Below are 27,863 nucleotides of genomic sequence, written 5' to 3'. Positions count from 1 at the left end.
CACCCCAGTCTGACCTATCACCCTCACCTTGACCTCTTTCCACCTATCGCATTTCCAACGCCCCTCCCCCAAGTCCCTCCTCCCTACCTTTTATCTTAGCCTGCTGGACACGCTTTCCTCATTCCTGAAGAAGGGCTTATGCCCGAAACGTCGATTCTCCTGTTCCCTGGATGCTGCCTGACCTGCTGCGCTGTTCCAGCAACACATTTTCAGCTAAGTACATGAATAGGAAAGGTTAGGAGGGATATGGGCCAGGAGCAGGCAGGTGGGACTAGTTTAGTTTGGGATTAAGGTCGGCATGGACTAGTTGGACCGAAGGGTTTGTTTCCATGCTCTATGATTCTATGACTCTGAGTTTGAGCCGCATGGTCAAGCTGTAGAATCTGCATTGTGTCAAGAAGGGGCAATGTCACCTCAGTACCTCTCCAGAAGGCAGTCACATATCTTGAGATCTTCTGATTTGGTCGGGGACAAAAGAGTGAGGCAGTTATGGGAACTCAAGGTGTTGTGGTAAATGTCAAACAGTTTTGAGCTACTAGGATACAGTGAGGACTGCAGATGCTGGAGATAAGATTCGAGTGTGTGTTGCTGGAAAAGCACAGCAGATCAAGCAGAATCGGAGGAGCAGGAAGTTTGAGGGACCTTTAGCTTTTTTGGATGAGAATGACAGCTGCAGGGTGAGATTGAGCTGACAAGTCCCAGCACACTGGGACAGAAAGCCATTTGAGTTGGGAAAGTGACAATCAAGTAGTGACAGTAGGGAACACGGCAGTGAGGGCAATTGACGCCAGTACAACAAACAGCAAGATCATAGAAAGCTGTGTTGCCTGCTTGGTGTTAGGGCTCAGGCTGGAAAAGAACTTGCAGTGGGAGAGAGAAGATAAAATAGTCATGATCTACAAAAGTACTAATGACATGCAGGACAAGAAGAAGGCAATGTGAGATGCTAGGGACCAAATCAAAAAAGAACCTCAAGGGTTATAATCCCTGGTAAAGACTGATATGAGAAAGTAGATTCCGTTTTGTGTGAGACTGGGGAAAGTGGGATCTGTACCATTGGGACTGCCTCCACTTTGAACTATATTGGAGCCAGTATTCTAGCAAGCTTTTTAACGAGGGAAGTAAAGGAATTTTGAAACAAATAATGGGAGCAAAGAATCAAACTTAGAAAGAGGCGGTAAGTCAATGTATGAAAAAGAAAGGTGAAAATGATACTACTGTAATATAGCCAGACAAGAAGAAGATTGAGTGGACAAATCTAAGAGTAATTTAGGTTGGAGTTTGGAGGCTAGAAAGAAAATAGGACTAGACTAAAAGGTCTGCTCCTGACTGCCCATAATGTAGGAGTAAACAGATGAACAAAAAGCATGAATAGAAATACGTAACTTCAGTCAAACATAAATTGAGACTTGAATATTGAAGGATACAAGACATTTAGAAATTGCGGGAAGCTCGGAAAAGATGGCAAGTTGGATTTGTTAATTAATCATGGCATAATAGAGAAAGATGTCATAAATTGAAGAAACCACAATACAGAATCTGTTTGAATAGAGCTGAGAAATATTCACGCTAAGACATGGTCCAACAGTAACCACCCAGTAGAATGGAATATCAAAGAAGAAATACATTAGACCTGGTGCAACGAGATGGGATTAATATCTGGCCTCACAGTGAAGCTGTCCTTAGGTAGCAGTGACTGTGAAATGACTGAATTTTGGGTTCAGTTTGAGGGAGAAACAAGTGGTTTTAAAATTATTATTTTAATCTTAAATAGGGCAACTTTAAGGGCTTGAAAACAAAGATAGCTGAAATGAGCTGGCACAATAGATTGAAGGATAAATCAATAGAAATGCAATGACAGATATGTGAGAGGATATTTCACAATACACAGAATAAATACATTCCAATGAGAGAAGGAAAAATGCAAGCAGAGCACTCATCATTTGCTATTAACTAAAAATAATTAAACATAACTTCAAGCTTAAAGGAAAGGGGTATAATTATGCAAGGATGGGTGTCAGAGCAGAAGATTGGTCTGAATATATTAAAAAAGACAAAAAATAAGCAAAAGCAAAGTAAGGAAGGGAAAATGTGAGTGCGTGAGAAAGCTAGCTAAAAACGTAATACGAGACAGGAGTTTCAACAGATATTTAATAAAGGAAAGAGTTAATTAAGTGGATATTGGTCCTAAAGAAAGTGTGCCTGGGGAATTAATATGAAATGATGATAGATGAATTGAAAAAGTGCTTTGCATTGATTGTCACTGTAGAGGATTCAAAAACATTCCAAAACTCGCTAATTCAAGAAATAGAAAGGGAAGAGTTGAATAAATTATAAAACCGTACTATGATTGTAAACAAATGTTTTGGAACTGTAGAATGGCAAGTCGCTGGGTCTTGATGGACTTCATCCGAAGCTCATCAAAGGAGTAGCTTGTGAGACAGTTAATGCACTGGTTCTAATTTTCCCCAACCCCTTGATTCAGGGAAGGCCTATCAGATTGGAAAGTAGTGAATGAAATTTCTTTATTCATAAAGGGAGGGAGGCAGAAAGCTGTGAACTAAAGGCCAGTTGGCTGAATGTTCTGTTGTAGGGAAAATGTTAGATAGTCATAGAGACATAGAATCATACAGCATGGAAACAAGCCCTCCGGTCCAACCAGTCCATGCCGACCATAATCCCAAACTAAACTAGTCCCACCTGCCTGCTCCTGGCCCATATCCCTCCTAACTTTTCCTATTCATATACTTATCTTTTAAATGTTGTGACTGCATCTGCACCACCACACCCTCAGGAAGTTCATTCGACACACAAACTACTCTTTATAAAATGTTTGCCCCTCATATCTTTATAAAATCTCTCCTCTCATCTTGAAAATATACTTGAAATCTCTCATCCGAGGGAAATGACACCTATAGGTTTGTCTGCTACAACGCCACAGTTGCATCCCTCTGTGGCCTTGTATGGTAGAAAATTGCTATACCCGTTCAGTAGTAAGTTCACGTAAATTAAATATCATCCACAATTCGTCAATCTCGTTATAGCCAATTGATGTTGACGAAACACACATTATAGCAGAATGACCTGTACCACTAACCCCATCAATACCCACCATTATTTTATAAACTCTATAAGGTCATCTCTCGACCCCCTACGTTCCAAAGAAGAAAGTCCCAGCCTTTCTCTTTAACTGAAACCTTCCATACTGTTGAAGTTATTTCAGGAAACCCTGAAGAGTTCAGAGTAACTAGCCAGTTGACACTGGTAGTGATTATGGCTGATGAAAAGAAAGGGGACCTTCCAAGAAGGGTGCCAGAAAATCCATGAAGAGGCCGCCAGGGGAGAGCAGTGAACATTTTGCGAAGGCAATGGAGGAGCGTCAGTTCATCTGCATCTAAAAAATATTGAAGCAGGTCCAATCCCATATTTCCTCCAAGGCTGAGAGTTTGTTAATGATATTTTCAAATGCATCACGGCTGAGGCTTCGGGGACTGGCTTAGTACAAGAAGCCTCAGGCCTTCAGCTCCTGGGGAAACACAGACCACTGTGTATCTGTTGCTGCCACCTGGGGAGCACACCGTATTGGAAAGAATACAATAATTGACCAAGTGCAGTAGTTCCAAAGGAATCTGCAAAGGGAATTTATGAAAAAATACCATGATCTTGTGAAAGAGATTTCACGTTTAATAAATTTCTTGGAGTTCTTTGAGGAAGTAACGTGTGCAGTAGATAAAGGGGAAACTTTGGATTTTGTATGTGGATTTTCAGTAGACATTAAATAAGTTGCTACATCAAAGGTTATTGCTGAAAATAACAATTCATGGTGTTGTGGGAAGTTAGGGAGGAAATTGTGGGGCACCTAGCAGAAATACTTTTATCATCTATAACCATGAATGAAGTGGCAGAGGACTGGAGAGTAGCTCGTATTTATTTAAGAACAGTTATAAGGAGAAACCTGGGAACTATAGACCTGTGAGTCTGACATTAATGGTGGGTAAGTTGTTGGAGGTGATTCTGATAGGATTTACATGCGTTTGGTGAGCTAAGGAATGATTAGGGATAGTCAGCATGGTTTTGTGTGAGGGAAATTGTCTCTCTCAAAATGGATTGAGTTTTATTTTGAGAAAGTAACCAAAAAGATTAATGAGGACAGAGTGATAGATGTTGTGTCCATGGCCTTCAGTAAAGTCTTTGATAAGGTTCCACATGGTGAAGTTCGATCATCTGGGATTCAGGGTGAGCTTGTGGCTTGATGGTAGGAGACCGAGGGTGGTGGTTGAGGGTTTATTTCAGACTGGAGGCCTGTGACCAGCGGTGTTCCACAGGGATCAGTACTGGATCCACTTTCATTTGTCATTTATATTTATGATTTGGATGAGAATATAGAAGGCATGGTTTACAGATGACATTGAAATTGTAATGGACAATGAAGAAGGTTATCTAAGATTACAAAGAGATCTTGATCAATTGGGTCAGTGAGCTGAAGGGTGGAGTTTAATTTGGATAAATGTGAGGTATTTTGCATTTTGGTAAAACAAACAAGGGCAGGGCTTATATACTTAATGGGAGAGTCCTGAGTAGAGTTGTAGAACAGAGAGAAGTAGGGGTTCAGTTGCATAGTTTGAAATTTGCATTACAGGTTGACAGGGTGGTTAGGAAGGGGTTTAGCGTGCTTGCCTTCATTGCTCAGACCTTTTGAGTATGTTAAGATTGTACAGGACGTTGGTGAAGTCTCTTCACCCTTTTATAAAAAGGATATTATTAAACTGGAGAGGGTTCAGCAAAGGTTTACCAGGATGTTACTGGGAATGGAGGGTTTGAATTACAAAAGTAGGCTGGGACTTGTTTTCACTGAAGCATTGGCGGTTGAGGAGTGACCTTATAGAGGTTTATAAAATCACAAAGGGCATAGATATGGTGAATAGCAAATGTATTTTTCCTAATGTGTGGGGAGTTCAAAACTAGGTGGTATATTTTTATGGTGGTCTGAGAAAGTTTTAGAAAAGACATGAGGGGAAGCGTTTTTACAAAGTGATTATTGTGTGAAATGAACTGTCAGAGGAAGTGATGGATGTAGGTAGAGTAACAACATTGAAAAGATATTTGGATAAGTACATAAATAGGAAATGTTTGGAGGGATATGGACTAAACGTAGGCAGGTGGGACTAATTTAGTTTGGGAACGGGAAATGCAGACTAGCCATTTTCTGGTTGGCAAGATATCATCAATGATATCCCACAGGGATCAGTGCTGGGGTCTCACATTTTCACAATTTGAATAAATGACTTTGAAGAGATGTAGGATATGATTGCTAAATTTGCTGATGACACAAAGGTAAGTAGGAAGATAAGTTGTGAAGTTGAGATGAGGAAGCTGCAAAGGGATTAAGGTGGGTTATGAGTGGGCAAAGATCTGACAAATGGATTATGATATGGGAAAATATAAAAATGTCCATTTTGGCAGGGTGAATAAAAAAGAAGTGCATCTAATTGTTGAGTTTGTAAAGCTATGCGCAGAGGTCCAGGTATCCTGATGCATGAATCACAAGAAACATTGAATACTATATTTGTCTCCTTATTTAAGGAAGCATGTATGTGTGTTGGAAGTAGTTCAGAAAAAGCTTGCCAGACTAATGTCTAATGTGGAAAGGTTGAACAATCTAGGTTTGGAGCTTGAGTTAAGAGGTGACTTGGTTGAAAAATAAGTTTCTGAGAGGTCTTGGCAGGATGGATGTGGAGACAATGTTTCTTCTTGTTGGTCATTTCACAATTAGAGGTGACTGTTTAAAAATAAGCGATCATCAGTTTACCGGATGAAAACGTTGTAGTTGATGAGTCATTACAACTCTGGTTGAAGCAGAATCTTTGCGTATTGTTAAGGCAGAGTTAGATTCTTGATAAGCAAGGAGGTAAAAGGTTATCGGGGGTAGGGAAAATATGAAGTAATCAGATCAGCCATGATCTTATTGAATGGTGGAGCAGTCTTGAGGGGCAGATTGACTGACTTCTCATTTGTATGCAAGCAGGTGGAATTTGTGTTCAGAAAGTCATTACTCATTGTTTTTTTTCCTCCTCAGGTCTGCCTTTGATCAATGCTGATTTGAAAAGTGCTGCAGGATTTGAAATGAGCTCACTTGTTGTACTTAGGGGTCTTGGCTACTGCGGTCCATTTTGAGTAGGTTTCAGCCACTGGGAGAAGCTGGAATTGTTTGAAAGGGTTCCCATCTCCTTGGTTGCAACTGGATATTAAGGCCTGATGTCTCCTTTCCAGACTAGCTTAGGATGCCCTTGTACTCTGAGAGAAGCAGGCAGTTATACTGCAGAAGGGGATGATATGGATCACTTAAATAGTTATCACTGGCTGGAGGATAGAGTGAACTTTATTTGAAGTCAGTTTAAGTGACTCTTAGAAACAATGTTTAAGATGCCCAATTGTTGTCTCCTCCCAAAGCCCCTTTTCAGCTCTGTCTGTCTGTCTCTTTCTCTCGCACGTGCACACACACACGCGCGCGCACACACACCACACGCACGCGCACGCGCACACACACGCACGCACACACATCACCACCCACCCAACCTCCAGCCAAGTGCAGGTTACATTATTTAATATGTCGTGGTTTACATATATCTATATAAAACCAAAATTGCCCTTGTATGGACCTCCTGACTGCAAAACATATTTCCTTTTGTCACGCAGTTGGCATTCCTGTCAATTACCAATATAAAAGCTATGTCTTACATTGGAGCAAAGACATAGCATGACGTTCGATGAGGTTTGGCCCAAATGTTTCCCTCCATCTAAACTCCAAGACATTGTGGGTTCCCATGCACATTACCAAAGAACATTGACTCCCAGCGTTAGGCTAAATGCAAGCAGTTTATGAACTGGATTTGAATTACAATTTTTAGGTCACACCTTTTATGCCACTGTGTTAACAATTTCTAATAAACAACCCCTCAACATTTTGGACCAGTCTAAATGCTTGTTGGACTGTAGTTGCAGGTCTCCAATCACAAGGTGGCACTGTGAAACATCATGTTTGTTTCTGGTCCAATGTGGCTGCCCTTTCAGTATTTTTTGGTGTTTAGACCTAGGTCTATGTGACTCTACAGTGATCCACCTGAATCACTTAAGGCTGCCCAAGCTTGGGTCCTGGCCAATGCCTTCTCACCTTTCACCTCATATCGAGTCTGTGATTGGCTGTGCAGCTGTCTTTGATACCCTTGTGCTGTGTCCTTCATAATGGTCAAGATTTGGGGATTTAGAGAATTACAACATTATGACAACATCTGTGCAGGTGTCCCAAACATTAATCATCTATTTTTGTTGGAACGTTTAATCCAGAGAGCATGGATCTGACTGCAAATAGCCAATGTTTAACCGTCTGACTTTCACTGCATGTTATAAGGCTGTACGGGATGGAAACAAACTCTTCAGCCTATGGGTGGCACAGTGGCTCAGTGGTTAGCACTGGTGCCTTATAGCACCAGGAACCCTGGTTCAATTCCACCCTCAGGACTGTCCGTGTGGAGTTTGCACATTCCCCCGGTGTCTGTGTGGGTTTGCTCCAGGTGCTCTGGTTTCCTCCCATGGTCCGAAGATATGCAGTTTAGGTAAATTGGCCATGCTAAATTGCTCATAGTGTTTCAGGGATGTGTAGGTTATGTCCATTAATCAGGGAAAATGTAAAAGTAATAGGGTATGGGAATGGGTCTGAGTGGACTACTCTTCAGAGGTTTAGTGTGGATTTGTTGGGCCAAATTGTCTGTTTCCATGCTGTAGGGATTCTGTGATTCAAACTTGTCCATGCCAACCAGGTATTCAAAATAAGTGTAGTCCCATTTTGCCAGCTTGGGCACTACACTTAATGGGATTTGTTATAATGTCATATTATTAACAAAGAAATAAGAACTTATTCTTGTGAGAATGTATATATGGGGTACCACATTCACTTTGCACTGCAGTTATGTGCTGAATAACAGTGCATTAGTCATATGGAGAGTGGAAAGAAGTATACTCAGTGAATCTCCATCATTTGGAGTCTAAATTGTGATTGTTATTTCTAATTTGAGAACAAGAAGATATAACTGGATTGTGCTCTCTTTAGGTAGCTACTTCTTCAGAACATTTACAAATTGTCAGCTTTTCAGCAAAGTGTGTAAGGGTTAATTTCACTCTCATACTGAATAGAGACACTGTGCATAGGACAATGTGTCTGAGATCCAAGTTTTGAATCAATCTGTCTGTCTCTGTCTTTCAATGTCTCTTGTGAGAGTTCTTAATGCAGTCATTTTCAGCTGTCTCAGTTGAGTTCCCAATGATTGTGGGTCTTTGAAAGCTGACGATTTGCTGCTAATTAACAGGCTTATTCCGAGGTAGTGTTGTAAAGTGCCCAGCAGAAGATACTTGCTTGAGAGGTGGATATACACTTTCTAAATCACTCTTCAGAAAATGTTTGTTACTGATACTTGATACCATTATAAACCTCAAGCACAACTGTTGTGGCTCCAAATTTCCTGGAAAGCTTTGACACATCTTCACTGTAAGATTACACAGTTGTAAGGATAGTTTGTTTGAAATAATTTGAATGTAATTTGATTTGTACTTTTACGCCAAAAAATTGCACAAATATTTCTCACATTTGCTGCAATCCAAAATTGCAACCCCCTTCCCACTTTCCATGCATGTTACCAAAGAATTTGAACTTTCCTCTGTATACTTTAATCTTGACATTTTACAAAGTTTTCTCAGTGATTTTTTTTTGTTAAAAATCATTTTGCTGAGACCAGCTCTGATTTCTGTATCTTTGAATGCATTGTTGTGTCAGATCTATAATGGAAAACTTTCCACAACCGTTTTCAGAATGATGCTGGGGGAAGAGTTTTCACTTTAGATGCAGTCGATAAAGCCGATTCGAGGTAAAATTGCTCCACCTTTGAAAAGGATTTCTTTCTTTCATATTTCTGCTCAAAATCATGAGCAAGTCTTCAAATCAAAAATGTATCACGAGTCAGCGCAATTACTTAATGGCATTTGGTAACCGGATGCAGTTTTTTTAAGGCAACTCCATGTGACTTTACCACAAAACACCCAAAGTATTTTGAATAGGTATTAGTCCGTTATTCCACTTGGAACTGCATCAGCGTTTGTTCAGTGTCACTGAGTCAAAGTTGTGGAACTGTCTTCTTCGCACCACTGTGGGGGAGTCTGTAATCGCCAAGGGCTAGTCATTCACACAGGCAGCTCACACCACCACGTCCATGGCAATTAGAATGGCAAGTGAATACTGGCCAAGCGAATGAGGACAACATCTGTAAATTTTTCAAACAATGCCTACAAATGTGTGACCAACTGTTTAATTTGGGGCCATAACAATTGTTGGAAGTAGAGCTTGCTTCTAATGTGATGTGTTGCTAAAATCACAGAAACTGGATTGGTACTGAACATGATCGGTGCTTAAAGTCCTGCCTTACGTGCTTAACTTGACCAAATTATGCTGGGGGGAAAAAAGTCAACACAACTAAATGAAAGCTCCAGGCGGCAGCATTTAGTATGTCTTATTATTTTCACAGTACATAATAAGAGAAAATGGGACTGGTAATAAGGGTGTAGGTGGAAATTCCAAGTCCGGGGCAGCACGGTGGCTCAATGGTTAGCACTGCTGCCTCACAGCACCAGGGACCTGGGTTCGATTCCCGCCTCGGGCTATTGTGTGTAGTTTGCGTGCCTGCATGGGTTTCCTCCCATATTCCCAAAAAGATGTGCAGGTTAGGTGAATTGGCCAAGCTAAATTGCCCATAATGTTAGGTGCAGTAATCAGAGGTAAATGTAGGGAAATGAGTCTGGGTGGTTACTCTGATAGGGAATCTAGACAAAGTTAGCTGGATGTTGTGCAGAAGAGTGATTGGGCTCACAGGTAATTGTATTTCTCACTCTGCAGATATTGCAAGATCTGCTGAGTTTCTCCAGCATTTTGTTTTTATTTCAGGATGATGTGTAAATTAGAGGAGAATTTGGTATCCAGTGGTGTTCCTATGTGCCTGCTACCCTTGATAGGAGTCAAAGATTTGGAAGGTGCCTTTTTCTAGAAATCATTGTTGATAGACAGCAGAAAAAGACTCAAGGAGCCAAATGGCCTATTGCTGTTCCTAATTTATATAGATTGGAGCCTCTCTGGAACAGTGTGCCATGATATTGAAGCCTCTTCTGCCTCTGGGGAGAGCCCAGTTGGAGACCAATGAGCAAATTACCTCTTTGGTTAGCTTAATCGAGTTAATTTGACAGGGAAAATATTCCACATTAAATTGCAATTAGCAGGAGTGGAAACAGCCTGAATCGCCCCTCGGTTCCATGTAATTATTTCATTTTGATGTAGTCATGCAGCAATCATGATGCAAGCTAACTCCAGGATGTCAGGTAAAATCGAAGTGTCTTCCTGATGGTTTCAGGTCTTACAACCAGACCTCATGCAGGGCTCCCCAATTCATTCTAGTTCCAGACAGGAAATCCCCAAACTAATAAGCTCCCCGGGGGAAGGAAGAATGACTGGCTCCCCTTTATTCACTCCTGTCCTTGTTTGGTTGCAAGAAGGTTTACTTGTAAAAGATCCTTTCCCAGCAAGATACGTTTCCCCCAGAACCAAATCAACTTCTCTTTTAGAAGGAGCTAGTTTAACCAAGCTGCTTGAATTAACAAGGAGTTTATTAATTAATAAGCCTGAGAAGAATTAGTAATACAACGCACACACCTGCTCAGACTAGATTAGATTCCCTGCAGTGTAGAAGCAGGCCCTTCAGCCCAACAGGTCCACACCAACCCTCCAAAGAGTAACCCGTCCAGACCCATTTCCCTCTGACTAATGCACCTAACTCTGTGGGCAATTTTAGCATGGTTAATTCACCTAACGTGCACATCTTTGTGATGAGTGGGAGGAAACCCGAGCACCTGGAGGGAACCCACGCAGACACTGGGAGAATGTGCAAACTCCACACAGTCGCCCAAGGCTGGAATTGAACCCAGGTCCCTGCAGGTATGAGGCAGCAGTGCTAACCTCCGAGCCACCGTGCCACCCATTAGAAATAAGGCTAGTCCAAAATGCTAAAAGTTTTTCAAAACAAGGATATATTTGGGCTGGACAGATTTGATACAGGGAGGATGCTTTCCCCAGTTTGAGAGTCTAAGACCGGAAGACACTACCTCAGGATGCAGAGCAGATTGTTTTAAGATTGAGATGAAGACAAATTTCTTCACTCGAAGGGGAATGAACCTGTAGAATTCTCTCCCACAGAAGGCAATGGTCACTAGATAAATTCAAGATAAAGTTTTAGATTTTGAAAGGCAAGAAGGGGTATGGGGATTAAGTACAAATATAGCATTGAGATATAGCGTCAGCTGTGATCATATTGAAAGGCAGGGCAAGCTTGAAGGACAGATTGGCCTGTTCCTGCTCCTGATTTTTAAAGTACATAAGTCTCTGATTAGTTTGTAAAGATGTTGAGCCTGTTACAGTGGAAATTATCTGAAGTGACATTGGAAGTTGACCGGAAGATTTTTGAGATTCTTGGTTTTGCAGGTTGTTTGAAATTCTTGATTCTGGTTTAAGCTGGTTTTTGCAATGCTCTGCGAGTGATTCCTCCTTTCCCTGCAAAACAGGGTGGTTCAATGGCAGTTCTTCGCAAATGCTGCACGTGAGAACTTCCTGTCCCACAAGTCCACTCCAGCAGAGTTGAAACTGGCTTTTCAATCCCTGTCCTTGTGTATTACTCAAAGGGGAAAATAAAAGTGTTTGGGAATATAATCCGGAGGGGAGGCGGGGGGGGTGACTTGCTGTTTAGTAGGCTGTTCTCAGCCCCTGGTTATCTTAACATTCACAAGAAATCATGTATTTAAAGTTTCTTTGACACCTTTACAGGTAACATCTCATCAGTCCCACACATGACTTTGGCAGACAGTCACTGAATTTAAATCAGCATTTTTTACAGAGCAGTTCTCCTTTCAAGAAAGAAGTATATAATTAGAAGTAAAAGAAATGTTAATAAATACTCTGAAGTTCTGATTCATGGTCATGACATGGGCTTGCAGTGCATCCTGTGGTGTGAGCGAGCTTCGTTGAGCTCTGTGAATCCGGTTCCTGGGGGGAATGCTGTCTCATTTCAGCAGGTCATTGCCAGCCAGATTCAACAAGCCAAGTTTATGTTGTGCTTCTAAAGCTGGCGAGGAACGCTGACAAGTTTTGTCACAATAGTGCATAGTGCTGCAGACATGCTACGATAAGATATCTGGAATTCCAAGGAAACACGTTAGCAAGCCGTGAACATGGGGACTCAAAGAACACAAGATTTCACATTTATGGGTAAGAAGTACTATCAAAGAGTCCTGAAGAAGAATGTAATGAAGAGATGATTTAATCAGAACATGGATTAAATTATCATGGTCATGCTGGCTGTAGGAAGGCAAACACAATTTTTCATGCTTAAGGCCTTTTTGCATCAGAAATTGTTTTGAGTTGTAATGTGCAGCACAATATCTGTGGAATACATTTCTTCACCCAGAATCAGAGCACTTGGTATTTGTTTAACTAATGCAATTGAGATTAGAATTTTATTTTTATTTGCTCATGAGGTGTGAACGTCACTGCCAGTATTTGTTACCTGTCTCCAATTATTCTTGAGTAGACTGCTAGGCCAGTTCAGAGAGCCGTTGAATCATGCACAGACTGCGTAGGGATGTCAGAATTCCTTCCCGACAGGGTGTCAGTATCCCTAGAGCGTCTCATGGATCTCTGGATTGCTAAACCAGTGACATCATCACTACACCACCACCTATTAAATATAGACCATATGTAGAAAAGTTATAAAGAGAAAAGGAATGTTGTGATTTCTAGTGGTTATTGTCAAATTTCTTGAAAGGAATTGGGGTATTTTGCAAGAACGAAGGTACTGCAGATGCTGAGAAACTGAAATTAAAAAGCAAGAAATGCTGGAAACAGCTCGGCTACTCTGGCAGCATCCATGGAGAATCAGCCTGTTGGGTCAATGACATCTCACCAAACAGAATATACCTTATCCAAACTGGCACTCCTGCAACTGAAGATGAATCATGGGAGATTGCATGTTCCCACGTCCTTATTAAGAAGATGTGAACAAGGAAACTGATCAGGAGGCGTTAATAGATTAAAAGTACATGTGAAATTAATTGAAGTATGGAGAACACTTGATGTGACACTGATGAGTCTCATTTAGAAATAAATCGAATGTATACATACAATAAACAAGGGTTAAAATGTGGACGTATTGAAACGTGGTCAGATGGTGTGATCCAAGGTCAAAGAAATGTTGAGCAATTAAAAAAAAATTACTTTAATTTGCCTTCAAACAGATGATGAAAAGCTGTCTAAATATTAAATTTTCATAAAGGATGAGAAGGAAAGGAGAGAAAGTACACAGAATGATTAATTGGATGTAGATGGCTTGGTGGCTCAGTGGTTAGCACTGTTGCCTTACAGTGCCAGGGACTTGGGTTCAATTCCAGCCTCAGGTGAATGTCTGAATGAGCTTCCTCCGTGTGTTCCAGTTTCTTGCCAAGGTCGAAAGACGTGCAGATTAGGTGGATCAGCCATGCTAACCTGCCCATAGTGTCCAAGGATGTGCAGGCTGCATGGATTAGCTGTGGGAAATTCAGTGTCACAGGCTAGGGTAAGGGATTGGATCTGGATGGGATGCTCTTTGGAGGATTGGTGTGGACTCAAGCCAATTGGCCTGCTTCCAATGCTGGAATCCTATATTTATGAAAAGAATTGGACCAGACAGACTGATTGTTGAAACTTATTTTGATTGACAGTTTATGACCTAACCATCCTCCCAGACTCTAGATGAGGTTCTTCAGTTTTTTGTGGTTCCAAATGGGAACACCTCTAATCTTTTCATTCCTGGGAAGGAAGGATGAATGACTTCTCCTGTTTATTGGATTGCACTGTCAGTTGGTTGTACCAATGCTAATTTAAAAGGGACCCTTCCCTGGTCTTTCAGGCTACATGAATATATATGTTTTCAAAGCACTAATTAAATCAGGCTTTTTTGGGTTAAGAGAAAAGTATTAAACGTGAGAAGAAAAAGTAATGCCCCACATGCAGGTTAGAAATGAGAAGAGATTCGAGAATGAAAGTCAGGAGATCTGTGTTCAGACTTTGGACAGTTCATGAAGAGTAGACTGTGACTGTTGATAGTCGAGCAGTCAGTTTTGGGATTCTTGGCTTTGTGAGTTGGTTGAAGTTCTTTCATCCTGTTTCCTTTTGGCAGTGACTGGCTGATGGCACTCCAGTGATAGTCCTTGGTTCTTTACTTGGAACCTTCACAGCACACTAACACGTGAATGTACGCTAGCACACGAGTACCTCTGCTCACTAACACTACTTGTTCCACGAGCGCGCAGACCAGGTTTGAACTGGTTTTAAACCCCTGTATTCGTGTATTCTTGAAGGAACAAGAAACAAACATGCCTTTTGCCCAGATTTCTCCTGTCGCATTCACACTCTGGAATAGCACTCGGGGTTGCAGTACAGTCTGTAGTGAACAGTTCTCCTTCTAAGTCAATCCTTTTGAAGCTCCTTTAAGATGTCATCAGGGTGTGAAATTCCAGGGTGTGAAATTCCAGGGTCTGTCTCCAGAAATCTGCCGAATTTACATCTTCATTCATATTTTAGCTGAATGTCCTTATTTTTTTTAAATTTGATAAGTGATCCAGAGTCATGACGAGTTGAGGGAATTGGTAAAGTGGAATATTCCACAACTCTTACAATTAGCCTGGAGAACCCAGTGTGTGATAAATAAAAATGGTCTTTCCTAAATGGTTAACAAGCTTCTGCACTTTTAAAATAATCCATATTTTGTTGTTCATAAAGACATCACAGGAGAGAAATTAGTAAGAATTGGGAAGAAATTTCAGGTTATTATTTATTTTGTAAGTATTTAGTGGATTTCTGTGTGTGTGTATTGTACACTGGGACTCAACTCTGCAAAAACAGTCTCAGTTGTAAATTGTTTGAGCTGTTTGGCTCTCTAGTACAGTTTTTAATTGGATGAGATAGTATAACAGAGCTTTTGTTTAAACTGTTAGTTACGGAGACCTGGGGCCTGATCTTTTCATTTGTAGGGTACAAGCAGCCTCAATATGTACATTGGTCTAAGGTGTGTTACTGTGGCTGGCCCTTGTGATTCTCTTGCAATCCACATTGAATCAGGATTCGTTTACCACAGGATGCTGTTAATAATGCTGCCGCTAAGCTTTCCATGAAGTGTAAAATATAAAGGGGCAAAAATGTACAATAATATGAAAACTTTATTCAGCATTTGCGAGAGATTCAGCAATGTCCTTGCTTAAAATTTAAAATGCGTTATATTTATTGACATTTATTTAACAAAATGTACACCAGTCTGGCCCTACATATTGAAGGGGAAATTTTAAGGTATGTTTCATAGGACATTGGTACCTGAACTATTCTCATTTCTTCACAGAAGTATGGTGTTTTTATTATTTGTTTGCATCCATCTGTTCTAGTGATCGTGTATATGTGGCGAAGTGTTTTAAAGTTTGTGAACTGGATATTCAACAGTGAATGAATAAGAATAATAATAAGCAAAAAGGTCTGTAGAGTTTTGCATCATCCAATTTGTATTCAGCTCAAAATTTATTCCAAGAAATTTTTTTTAAACTATCAACTCAAATAGGTATGTTATGGCTTTGTATTCATTTATTAGATTTGTGGTTACCAAGGTAAATTTGCTGAAACTTTCAAGGCTGCACACTGTGATTTGTCACAGTCTTGATGTCTGTACAACGAGTGACAATCTTCGAAAAATCTATATTAGTGATGTATTTAATTACAGAGCAGATTGAAATTGACAGTCTTGGTGACCTATTTGTGGACTTAGGCTGATGGATGCTTTCATCAAGTCCTTTTCCCTTAGAATCACTTATTTCTCAAAGCAAATAGAATCGCTGTTTTATCTTAAAAGATATGCTCCCTGAAATGTCTGGAATGTTGGACCAAAATAAATTTTAAAATGGCAAATTTATATTATATCACAAAGAAGAAACTAATCTTCAGGTTGCACTTATAAAGGGCAGCTCAAGTACTGTGCTTTAACTGAGTAAGAAGCTAAATATTTGTTTTAGCTAGAATCAGTTAATTTGGCAGGCATGGGAAATAAACTATATGTTGTGATTTTGGAGGATTGCATTTCATTGAGTTTTCACTCAATCACTAAGATGTATTTGCTGACAATCTTTCAAGTTTAAAATTGTCAAATCATTTAGTTTGGAGGAAGGCGATGTCCGTGGAAGGAAGAAGAACACCATTGTCTTGCTTTGGATAAAACAACATAAACGATTAAATGGCACAATCTGAAGAAGAAAATTCTGTTGAAACCTTGACTGAAATTTAACCATTGGCATCAAATTGGTTCATTTGGTATCTTATCTTGGTGCGGGCGAGGAATGAAAGAAATATGTAGTCAAAACATTACATTTTGCATTCATCAGGACAGATGCAAGAGTGCAAACTTTGAAAGGAAACAACATTTGATCCTGATGAACACAAAATGAAAAGTTTATACAGCATGTGTCTGCTTTCAGCAATATTCAAGTTTTATCCTGTCAAGTGACTATCTCATTGTCGTTTGTGAGGTCCCACTGTGTAAAAATAGACTTAACTGCAGTCGCTATGATTCGAAAGACTCCGTGTTGTGATGTGAGGACATGGAGGATTGAGGAAGGAAGAACAGTACCAAGTAGCAGAGATCAGTGGTTACAACAAAGGAACTGGTTGCTGTCTGAATGAAGTATTGAATCCCACTACAGTCTGGAATCTCTTATTCGAAAACTTCAGAACCAAATGGTTTTCAGATGAAGAATATTTTTGGTTTCTGATTGCAGTTTATCCCCCCTGCCCCACTCATACGTCCGTGCAGGTCTGTTCGAGCCCTCTGGTTACACAAGGAACTTTGCTTGGCTCAAATAGATCTAGAAGTGAAGATTTTTTTTCCAAAGTGCCTAAACAGACCCAAACAGTCATATAGGCACACTGAGTTTGTGCCTTTGGAAAAAAAACTTTGCTTTCAAATCCATCAGTATGCCTGCAGGGCTGTTCAGGACCTCTTTCAAAAGACCTTAGGTTTCGATCTGTAGTATATCAGCCCAGTCAGTGCTCTGTAAGAAGTCTTGGTCTGCACCCACTCTCCCCCACACACCCTCCCTCCAAAGCAGTTTAGTTGAATCCGCATTGATCTCTACCTTAAGATTTTTAAAAAAAAAGAATGAATTTGCAAATGTCTTGTTTTCCTTCATCTCTACATCTGGTATGCAATGTTCCCCCCCTCCCCCCAACCACCACCACCCCGCCCCCACCTCAAAACAGTTTGCTGGAGGTTGGCGGATGGTTCATCAGTTCCACTCTGGAATTGATCTAAAGCAAACTCTGTCTCTGAATGTCAGTTTCTGAACCTTTCTTTTGATGTTGCAAATGAAATTATTTTTCCTTTAAGTTACATCCAAGTTTTCCTCCTGTGTTTATCACTCCATTTGTTTGACACTAAATGGAACCCTGCCTCCCACACTCACTTCCCAACTTCAGTTTCTTAATTGGCAATAAACCAGGGTTTGTACGCTTCTTGTTAGGTACTGTTTCAACAGGGCATTGAGTTTATGCCATGTCTGGTTACAGTTCTGTTTCGGTCTAGCTGCGTCCTTGACTGCGCAAAGCTAGTAATCTTGCAACAATGAAGTGAACAGGTAGAACTGCACACCACAGCGCATACGTAAACTAGCAGTTGTCTATTTGAAACCTCCAATAGCAGAACCATGTTTCTGTCACTGGAAATCTGTTTCCATTAGGGTTCCTTTATGCTCGCTGCTGATGCTCTTGCTGTTTGTGAAGTATGCCAATGACATGCACTTAAATGTAGTGGGTATGATAAAGAAGTTTGTGGAAGTGTGGTAAACAGTGATTAGGATGGCTTAGGAAATATGTCTGAAGAAGAGGCATATCAGACTCGAAACGTTAACTCTGTTTCTCTCTCAGATACTGCAGACTTGCTGGGATTCTCCAATATTTTCTCAGTTTGTCTCAGATGCAATGCTGGAAATCTGAAACAATCTGTTTTACTGAACTTGCCTTTGCCAAGGGTGTGTTTATGGGGTATTACTATATTAGAATAGTTGCTCTTTAGTAGTTTAATAATAATCTATTATTCTGTTAAGTTTTTCAATAGAGTTAAAGTTAAACTAATTCTTTTTTCTTTTCTTTGTATTTAGTGGCAGTTAAGTGTATGATATGTTTTGCTTAAAGCCAAGTTGTGTGATCAATTGAATTACATGTGGAACAACAGCATCTTACACTTGTCTTTAAATTAGATAAAAGTTAGCGTCTAGCCTATCTTCTTGATATATTTGCAGGGGGTTTGGTCTGGTCAATAACACAATCTCTAAAAAGGGTAATGGTTTCAGAAGCTTAGAGGAGTAACAGCTGAAAGGACTGACCTTGAAAGTGCATAATTCACCAGTGCCAGGTGGGTTGTATCCTGCAACATAAGAAGACAGCAGCTCAAAGCTGGAGGCAATTCAGCCCCTCAATTCAAGCCCCTCAATCACTGCTGACTTCATCTCAACTTCCATTCCCAATTTCCTGTTCCACTCCCCACGACTGATTAAAAATCTGTCTATCTGGTCTTTAAATTTATTCAGTGTGTTGACATCCACCACACTCTGGAGTAGTGAATTCCACAGAGTCATAACCCTTCAAGAGAAGATAATTTCTAATCATCTCTGATTTAAGACGTGACCTAAAACTATGACCTCTCATTTTACATTGCTCCACACAGGGAGACATCCACCTTCTGTGTGCTTTGTTAATCCTGTTTAGCATTTTCTATACCTCAACTAGAGCATCCCTCACCCTTCTCTAAACTGGAGTGAGTATTGACCTAAACTGCTCAATTTCTCCTCATAAGACAAAGCCTTCCATCACTGGAATTAATCTCTCAACCTTCTCAAAAGCAAGTACATCCTTGAATTGAATTGAATTTATTGTCACGTGAAAAGCTTGCAAGCAATACAGGCAGATCACAGAGCTAAGTAGCACAGATAGTAAATAATAGGTAAACAGCAGCAAAAACAAAAACACAGGTACAGGCGAATGTTAAGAGTTTGTGAGTCCATTCAGTATTCTAACAACATTAGGGTAGAAACTGTTTTGAAACCAGCTGGTACATGTGTTCTGGCTTCTACACCACCTCCCGGATGGTAGAGGTTGGAGAAAAACATTGCCAGGGTGGGATGGATCTTTGAGAATGCTGCCGGCCTTTCCTTGACAGTGGGCCTGGCAGATGGATTCTATAGATGGGAGATTGGTCTTTGTGATTGTCCGGGCTGAGTTCACCACTTTCTGTAACCATCTCCGATCTTGAATGGTACAGTTGCCATACCAGGTAGTGATACATCCAGACAGAATGCTCTCGATGGCGCACCTATAAAAGTTGGCAAGGGTATTCACAGTCATGCCAAATATCCTCAGCTGTCTCAGGGAGAATAGACATTGTTGGGCCTTTGTAACCTGTGCGTCCACATGGAGTCCAAGAAAACTTGTTGTGGATGACTACTCCCAGGAGTTTGACACTCCACTTGTTCCACCTCCATGTTGTTAATGCATAGGGGGACATGAGTAACATCCAATGCAAGTCAATAATGAGTTCCTTGGTTTTGCCAGCATTAAGAACTAGGTTGTTCTCAGTGCACCATTTTTTTCAGGTCTTCCACCATCGTCTGTATTCTGTTTCGTTGTCATCTGAGATTCGACCGACTATGGTGGTGTCATCAGCGAACTTGTAAATGGCATTAGTCTGGTATTTGGTGAAGCAGTCTTGGGTACACAGTGAGTATAGTAGGGGGCTGAGTACGCACCCCTGGGGGTTGCGGGGGGCTCCAGTGTTAAGTGTTAGTGAGGATGAAATATTCTCCCCAATCTTCATTGATTGTGGCCTGTGGGTCAGGAAACTGCGGATCCAGTTGCAGAGATGGGTCTTCATCCGCGATCACTAAATTTAGTAATCAGTCTCAAGGGGATAATAGTGTTGTAAGCTGAACTGTAGTCAATGAGTAGGATTCTTACATAGCTGTTCTTGGTGTCAAGATGTTCTAGGGAGAAGTGAAGTGCAAGTGAAATGACATCTGACGTGGATATGTTTGTCCAATAGGCAGATTGGAGTGGGTCAAGAGTAGTGGCGAGGCTGGAGTTGATTAATGCCAGGACCAGCCTTTCAAAACACTTCATGACCACCAAAGGTAGGGCCACTGGGTGGTAGTCATTGAGACATACTGCATGAGCCTTGTTAGGCACAGGGATGATGTTAGCCCTCTTGAAACAGCCAGGGACAGGGGCCTGCTGCAGGGAGAGGTTGAAGATGTCCAAGAAGACTTCTGCCAGTTGATCTGCACATGCTCTGAGTGCACGGCCTGGTACTCCGTCTGGTCCCATCGCTTTCCTTGGATTTACACAAAGGAAAACTGATCTGAGCTCTGATGCAGCGACTGTTGGGAGAGGTTCATCAGGACTTGTTGAAATAGGTTTTACCTCTCCACCGAAATTCTGCTCAAAGCGAACATAGGCGTTGAGACGATCTGGGAGGGATACATCATCGTCTGCTATCTTGCACTGTCTCTTTTTACAACCTGTGATGTCATTCAGTCCTTGCCATAGTCGCTGGGTGTCTGTCTGGGTCTCTAGTTTGGATCGGTATTGGTCCTTGGCTGTCTTAATGGCTCTGTGAAGGTCATACTTGGATTCCTTATATTTCAGTGGATCTCCTGATCTGAAGGCCTCACGCCTGGTTTTTAGCAGGTTCTGTATGTCCTGATCCTTCCAGGGTTTCCTGCTGTGGAACACCCGGATTGACTTCCTCGGTATGCAGTCCTCCACACACTTGCTGATAAAGTCTGTGACGGTAGTGGTGTACTCGTCCAAGGTACCTGCGGACTGTTTGAACATGTCCCAATCAGCCGATTCCAGACAGCATCGGAGTTGATAATCTGCCTCCTCCGACCAGCACTGGACCTGTGCGAGGGGGTCTCCTGCTTGAGCTTTTGCCTGTAAGCCGGGAGAAAAACACGGCATTGTGGTCGGAGATCCTGAAATGAGAGTGGGGTTGGAGCAGTAGGCATCTTTCACAGTGCTGTAGCAGTGGTCTAAAATGTTCGGGCCCCTGGTGGGGCAAGTAATGTTCTGGTGGTACTTGGGCAACACCTTCCTCAAGTAAGGGGGCTAAAACCCGTATGCAACACCAAGAAGTGGTCTCACCAATTTGTTGCTCAATTGCAACAACATTTCCTTACGTTCCTATTGACTCATAGACTGTTAAAAGAAGCCAGGGAGGTATAGCAGGTCATTGAAGGATCATTTTCGAATCCTCACTAGCTACAGGGGAGATACCAGAGGATTGGGGTCTGTGAATTTTGCACCATGATTCCAAAAGGCTGTGAGGATGGGCCAAATAATTAAATCCTTGTCAGTCTGATCTCGGTGCTGGGTAATACTGGGAGACAGGATTGTATGAAGAGGGCTTAGTTTTATTGGGGATTGTCAGAATGCTTTTGTTCTGGGAAGGGGATGTATTATCATCTTAATTGGACTTTTTTGAGGAAGTAGCTAGGAAGATTGATGAGAATGTTCTTTACATGGATTGGAGTAAGGTATTTGACAAGGTCTCATGTGGCAGGTTTTTCTGGTTTAAGCAAACAAAAAAAAATCCCGAATCACAATCAGCTTGGAATTGTTTTAGATTCAATTGCTTAAACTCTACGACAGGCCAAAGGAAAGGTGGTGGCCAAGTGAGATCATCTCTGGACTGTTACTCTAGAAACCCAGGTATTGCTCTCAGGATCCCACCCTGTCAGATGGTGGAATTTGAAATCAGTAAAAATTTGGAATTAATACTCCAGTGATGACTATGAATCCATTGTCGATTGTCAGGAAAAACCCATCTGGTTCACTAATATGCTCTAAAGAAGGAAACTGCCATCCTAACCTGGTCTGGTCTGCACATGACTCTAGACACACAGCAATGTGGTTGACTTTTAACTCCTAACGATTGAGGATTGGCAATAAATATTGGCTTATACAGTGACACCCCATCCTGAATGAATAAAAGCAAGTTAGAAAGGGGTACCTTGAGACCTTTTATTTTGGAGCAGTAGTAGCATCCCTAGCTCTGGACCAGGAAGTATGTAGCAAGTAGGACTTGAACCCAGAAGTATGTGATAACATCTCTGACCAGTTGATTAGAAAATACCTGAAAGGATATCTTTATTGTAAACAGCTGTTCGCGACACCTCAAGCTTTTAATTGCTGTCACATTGCTAAATTCCACTGTTTTACTTTGAAATGACAGATTTGCACCTAAGATTGTCCTCACTGCATATCTGAATTTTGGGACCACAACTTATGGTCTTAATTATATGCAGTAGTAATCGAACCATCTTACTTGGAGTATTTATTTTAAGTTTAGTTTAATAACTGGAAAGTGAAAAGGTAACAAGGAATATCCACAACCATCATATTTTGTAACCAGTGGAAATGAAATTTAGACCTGGCTTTTAAGTAATCTTTTCATCTCATTCATGGTGATCTGTATCCCCTGTAATTAATTTTCCAGAACCAGCTGCCAGTGATCAGCTCTATACCCCAATGGCTCGAGAGTTTCAGCGAAAGCACACAACAGGAGGCAGCACCATAGAAGAGCAGAGGGCGCGTTGGGAAAGGAAGAGGATTCGAACCGCTAAAGAGTTGATTGAGACTGAGCAGAGGTACTTCGAACAGCTGGAACTAGTTGTAGTGGTAAGGATGCGATAGAGAACACTACAGTGAGGGATATGACAATGTGACTTGAATACAGATTTTTGTTCAAATAGCTTTTTCATCTAAACAGGCTTCTCTTCCCTTAGTATTTTATAGAAATTTTAAAAGCAAAGGGGACCCTGCAGCCAGGTGTTCGAGATGCCATATTTTGCACTTTAAAGGCCATCCATTCAGTAAATAGGTATGATTTTATTGTCAATGTGTTTTAATTTGTCTCTCTTAGCTTGTTGTTCTACAGTTAGTTCTGCTATAATGTGTTTCTTCAACCTGAATTGGCTTTAATGTAATTGAAGAATTTGGACCATTGTTTCTGGAATGCTAACTTTTCTTACCTGTACTGGCTATAACACGATTCCAATCCCATTAGTTTAAATGGTGTGGCTATTGTGTGACTTTTGTTTTAATGATGTGAGATGGCATGAGAACAGAGCTGTTCGCGTTATATCAGAACCGACTGTACTTGTTTTCCTGCATTTGTTTCCCTTGATGGGAACTTATATTTTCACTTGAGCAAGAAGCTGAAGCCTCTCTTTAAAAGTCTTGATCAATAAAAGACAGCGTTAGAAATATGCCACCTGAGCTGGTACAATTACAACATTTAAAAGGCATCTGGATGGGCATATGAATAGAAAGGTTTGGAGGGATATGGTCCAAGTGCTGGCAAATGAGACTAGATTAATTTGGAAATCTGCCCGGCATGGACGAGTTGGAGCGAATGGTCTGTTTCTGTGCTGTACATCTCTATGACTCTATACTGCATAGAGGTATCAACCCAGATTAGGCGCTCACTGTTGGAGCACCATCTGCTGTCTGTGATAGAGTGCTACCAATTTATTTCTGAGCTGAGCCTCCTGTTGGTTATTTATCAAATTTTATTAAGATAGGCATTCAACAAGGTTCCCCATGGGAGATGGTGAGCAAGGTTAGATCTCACGGAATACAGGGAGAACTAGCCATTTGGAGGGTTGTTTTTCAGACTGGAGGCCTGTGACCAGTGGAGTGCCACAAGGATCGGTGCTGGGTCCTCTACTTTTTGTCATTTATATAAATTATTTGGATGCGAACATAAGAGGCACGGTTAGTAAGTTTGCAGATGACACCAAAATTGGAGGCGTGGTGGACAGCGAAGAAGGTTACAACAGGATCTTGATCAGATGAGCCAATGCGCTGAGAAGTGGCAGATGGAGTTTAATTCAGATAAATGCAAGATGCTGCATTTTGGGAAAGCAAATCTTAGCAGGGCTTATACACTTAATGGTAAGGCCTAGGGAGTGTTGCTGAACAAAGAGACCTAGGAGTGCAGGTTCATAGCTCCTTGAAAATGGAGTCGCAGGTAGATGGGATAGTGAAGAAGGTGTTTGGTATGCTTTCCTTTATTGGTCAGAGTGTTGAGTACAAGAGTTTGGAGGTCATGTTGCAGCTGTATAGGTCATTGTTTAGGCCACTGTTGGAATATTGCGTACAATTCTGGTCTCCTTCCTATCGGAAGGACATTGTGAAACTTGAAAGGGTTCAGAAAAGATTTATAAGAATGTTGCCAGGGTTGGAGGAGTTGAGCTATAAGGAGAGGCTGAACAGGCTGGGGCTGTTTTCCCTGGAGCATCGGAGGCTGAGGGGTGACCTTATAGAGGTTCACAAAATTATGAAGGCATGGATAGGATAAATAGACAAAGTCTTTTCCCTGGGGTGGGGGAGTCCAGAACTAGAGGGCATAGGTTTAGGGTGAGAGGGGAAAGATATAAAAGAGACCTAAGGGGCAACTTTTTCCAGAAGGTGGTATGTGTATGGAATAAGCTGCCAGAGGAAGTGGTGGAGGCTGGTACAATTGCTACATTTAAAAGGCATTTGGATGGGTATATGAACAGGAAGGGTTTGGAGGGCTATGGGCCAGATGCTGGCAGGTGGGACTAGATTGGGTCAGGATATCTGGTCGGAATGGATGGGTTGGACCGAAGGGTCTGTTTCCATGCTGTACATCTCTATGACTATATTTTCTGTGGCTGACGGTGGACAGAAGATCTTTCACTTCATTTCCTGATGGCCATTTCATAAAATCTAGAATGATAAAAGTGCCGAAGGAGGCCATTCAAGACCAATCTCACTGCAAGACTAACTCAACTTTGAAAAAGGACATGAGGGGCAATTTTCTTTTACACACAGCATGGTTAGTATGTGGAATGGACTTCCAGAGGAAGTGGTGGACGCAGGTACAGTTACAATGTGTAAAAGACATTTGGATAAGTACATGAATTAAAAAAATGTTTGAAGTGATGAGGGCCAGGAGCAGGCAGATGAGACTAGTTTATTTTGGCATTATGGTCGGCATGGACTGGTTGGACTGAAGGGCCTGTTTGCATGCTGTACGACTCTGACTCTATAAACTGATCCTAACTTCTTTTCCCAACTGCAAATCACTTCTTTTCAGGTGCTTTATCAAGTCCTGTTTGAAAGCCACAACTGAATCTGTCTTCAGCATGTTACCAGGCACTGCATTCTACTTGTGTGAAGAATATTTTTCCTGGTGTCACTGTGGGTTTCTTCTAAGAACAACAAGTCTTCAATATATTCACATAACTGCAATCTCTCAACCCTGGAGCCAGTTTTGTAAAATCTTTCTGCACACTCATTAATATCTCCAGATCTTTCCTAAAGGGTGATGTCCAGCAGTGAATATTGTATTTCAATTGGGACTGTAACAGTGCTTTGTAAAGGTTCATTGTAACCTCCTTGGTTTACTTGCTCTATATACAAAGCCCTGGATCTTGGTTGCTCTTTTACCACCTTTCTTAACCTGCTTTGCAATTTTCAATGCTTTGAGCGTATGTACCTTTCCTTGCATTCCCATTAGAATGATCCCCTTTATGTTGCATTGCCTATCCTCATTGTTCTTGACTAAATATTCCATTTTATATATCTCTTTGCCTTAAATTTCACCTCCTACATTGCTGCTCATTCCACCAGCCTACCTACACATTCTCTTGAAATCTGTCATTTTCCTGCTCACAGTTAATGAGGCTTCCAAGTTTTGTCAGCTGAAAATTATGCCCAGTGCACCCAAGTCTTGGTCGTTAATAGTTTTCCAGAAAAGTATGGGACAGATCCTTGGGGAATCCCACTGCACACTTCTCCCCTGTCTGACAAACAGCTGTATATTTCTCTTTATTTCCTGCAACTCTGCCAGCTTTGTGTCTGTGCAGCCACTGTCCCTAGTAGTCCAGTGACTTTATCTTTGATGGCAAGCCTATTATGTAATGTGTTTTCAAATGTCCTTGGGAAGTTCAGGTACACCACTCTAACTGCATCATCCTCACCGATCCTCTCTGTTACTCATTTTTGCAACTCAAACATGTTGGATAAGCATGGCTTGCCCTTAACGTCTGTTCTGGTTTTCCTTTATTCACCGACTCATCAATTTAGGGCTCTTATAGTGTCATGGTAGTGTCCCCACCTCTGGATGAGAAGTTTCGGTTCAAGTCCCAACTGCTCCAAGCTGGATCAATAGCATCTCTGAGCAGGTTGATTTGAAGTTATCTTTACTTATGCTAATTTTTGCCCCTAGTATTGTCTCTAATCCTTTTCTCACCACCGTTATTAAACTGTTGGGCCTGAAGCTACTCTGTATATCCTTGCATCTTATTCTCACAGATGTTGTAAACTTTTCACTTCTCTAATCCTCCGGCACTACCCTGTTTCTAAGAAGGGTTGCAAGACTGTGGCCTGTAACACTGCACTTTCTGTGCTTAGTTTCTTCAGCAACTTTGGATACATCCCATCTGATCCTGCTGACTTTATCAACTTTTAAGTCCAACTCTTCTAATCCCTGCTCCTTAATTTTAGCCCAGCCAATATTTCAAAGGTGTTTTGACTGTGACTTTCATGATTCCTGAAGATGGGCTCATGCCCGAAACGTCGATTCTCCTGCTCCTTGGATGCTGCCTGACCTGCTGCACTTTTCCAGCAACACGTTTTCAGCTCTGATCTCCAGCATCTGCAGTCCTCACTTTCTCCTGTGGCAACACTTCCCTTGGCAATGACAGATTCAGTTCGCCTGGGGATAGGCCTGTTCTTATCCCTCCTGAAATTAGCCCCATTGCCAATTGATCACCATCTATTCCACTTTGTTCCTTGTCCTTTTCTAAGGCTCATCTAAACATTGTTGTTTTGATCTCTGCTTCCTATCTATTCCCCTACTGGCATTCCTTCTGCTTTGCACAGACATCAGCCCATACGTTGACCTTTTGTCACACAAAAAGTGAACCACTGGAGGGTGTGTGCATGGTCATCACCTTTATCGTTCACAGCAGTGAGCCTGTTGTGCGTGGGCATGCTTTAAACTTCCATATGTCTTTACAATACAGCCTGTGATGCCTACTTGAGCCCAGTTATAAGGTATCAGTAAATAAATCATCCATTTGTGGGGTGCAAAACTGAAGCTGCCTCCTACTACAAACATGAGTTGTGAAAAATGGGTTGATATTGATATGCTGAACATGTGCAAGAAACATGACTTTTGGAGCTTGAGAAATGGGTATGACTTGTACGCTGGGTTAACTGATACAACATGATCCAAGGCAGAAATGCAATGCATGGTGAAAACAAAAATGTTGGAAATCACAGGGAGCCAGACAGTATTCATGGAGAGTGAGCAAGCTAATGTTTCAAGCCTTAGATGACTCTTCATCAGACTGACTCGAAATGTTACCTTGCTGTCTCTCCATGGATGCTGCCTGACCCTCTGTGATCTCCAAGATTTTTTGTTTCCAGTACAGATTCCAGCATCTGTTTGACTTCTCTGTTGATCCAATTTTGCAGCATTTGGAGTCTAGCTGTCTGACTTAGAGCTGTAAAGACACAGGTGGTCTGGGCTAAATGCGAATTAATATATGGCTTTCATCGTGTCTTCGATCATTAATGTGTCTCCCACTTGAGTTCAGTATCTATGAAGTTTTCCTCCATGTGT

At 41.4% G+C, this 27,863-nt stretch overlaps 1 protein-coding gene across 13 annotated transcripts in view; it reads left to right on the top strand.

Moving 5' to 3' along the window:
• The window catches only part of arhgef39 (Rho guanine nucleotide exchange factor (GEF) 39), a 187,086-nt gene that overhangs the window by 130,479 nt on the left and 28,744 nt on the right, over nucleotides 1–27,863 (top strand). For 10 of the 13 annotated variants that reach the window (XM_043713496.1, XM_043713509.1, XM_043713498.1 and 7 more), the window contains 2 exons: nucleotides 22,701–22,882; nucleotides 22,990–23,084. In XM_043713496.1, coding sequence (XP_043569431.1) covers nucleotides 22,701–22,882; nucleotides 22,990–23,084 — 277 coding nt within the window. Of the gene's footprint in view, nucleotides 1–10,345; nucleotides 10,417–12,300; nucleotides 12,353–22,488; nucleotides 22,577–22,700; nucleotides 22,883–22,989; nucleotides 23,085–27,863 lie in introns of those variants that run through there. The other 3 variants (XM_043713503.1, XM_043713502.1, XM_043713507.1) reach the window with 3 other exon arrangements.

Source organism: Chiloscyllium plagiosum, chromosome 23 (assembly GCF_004010195.1).
Source record: "Chiloscyllium plagiosum isolate BGI_BamShark_2017 chromosome 23, ASM401019v2, whole genome shotgun sequence".
NCBI classification, from domain to species: Eukaryota; Metazoa; Chordata; class Chondrichthyes; order Orectolobiformes; family Hemiscylliidae; genus Chiloscyllium; species Chiloscyllium plagiosum.
Note: the sequence above shows the minus strand (reverse complement) of the source record. Positions and strands in the feature narration are given on the sequence as shown.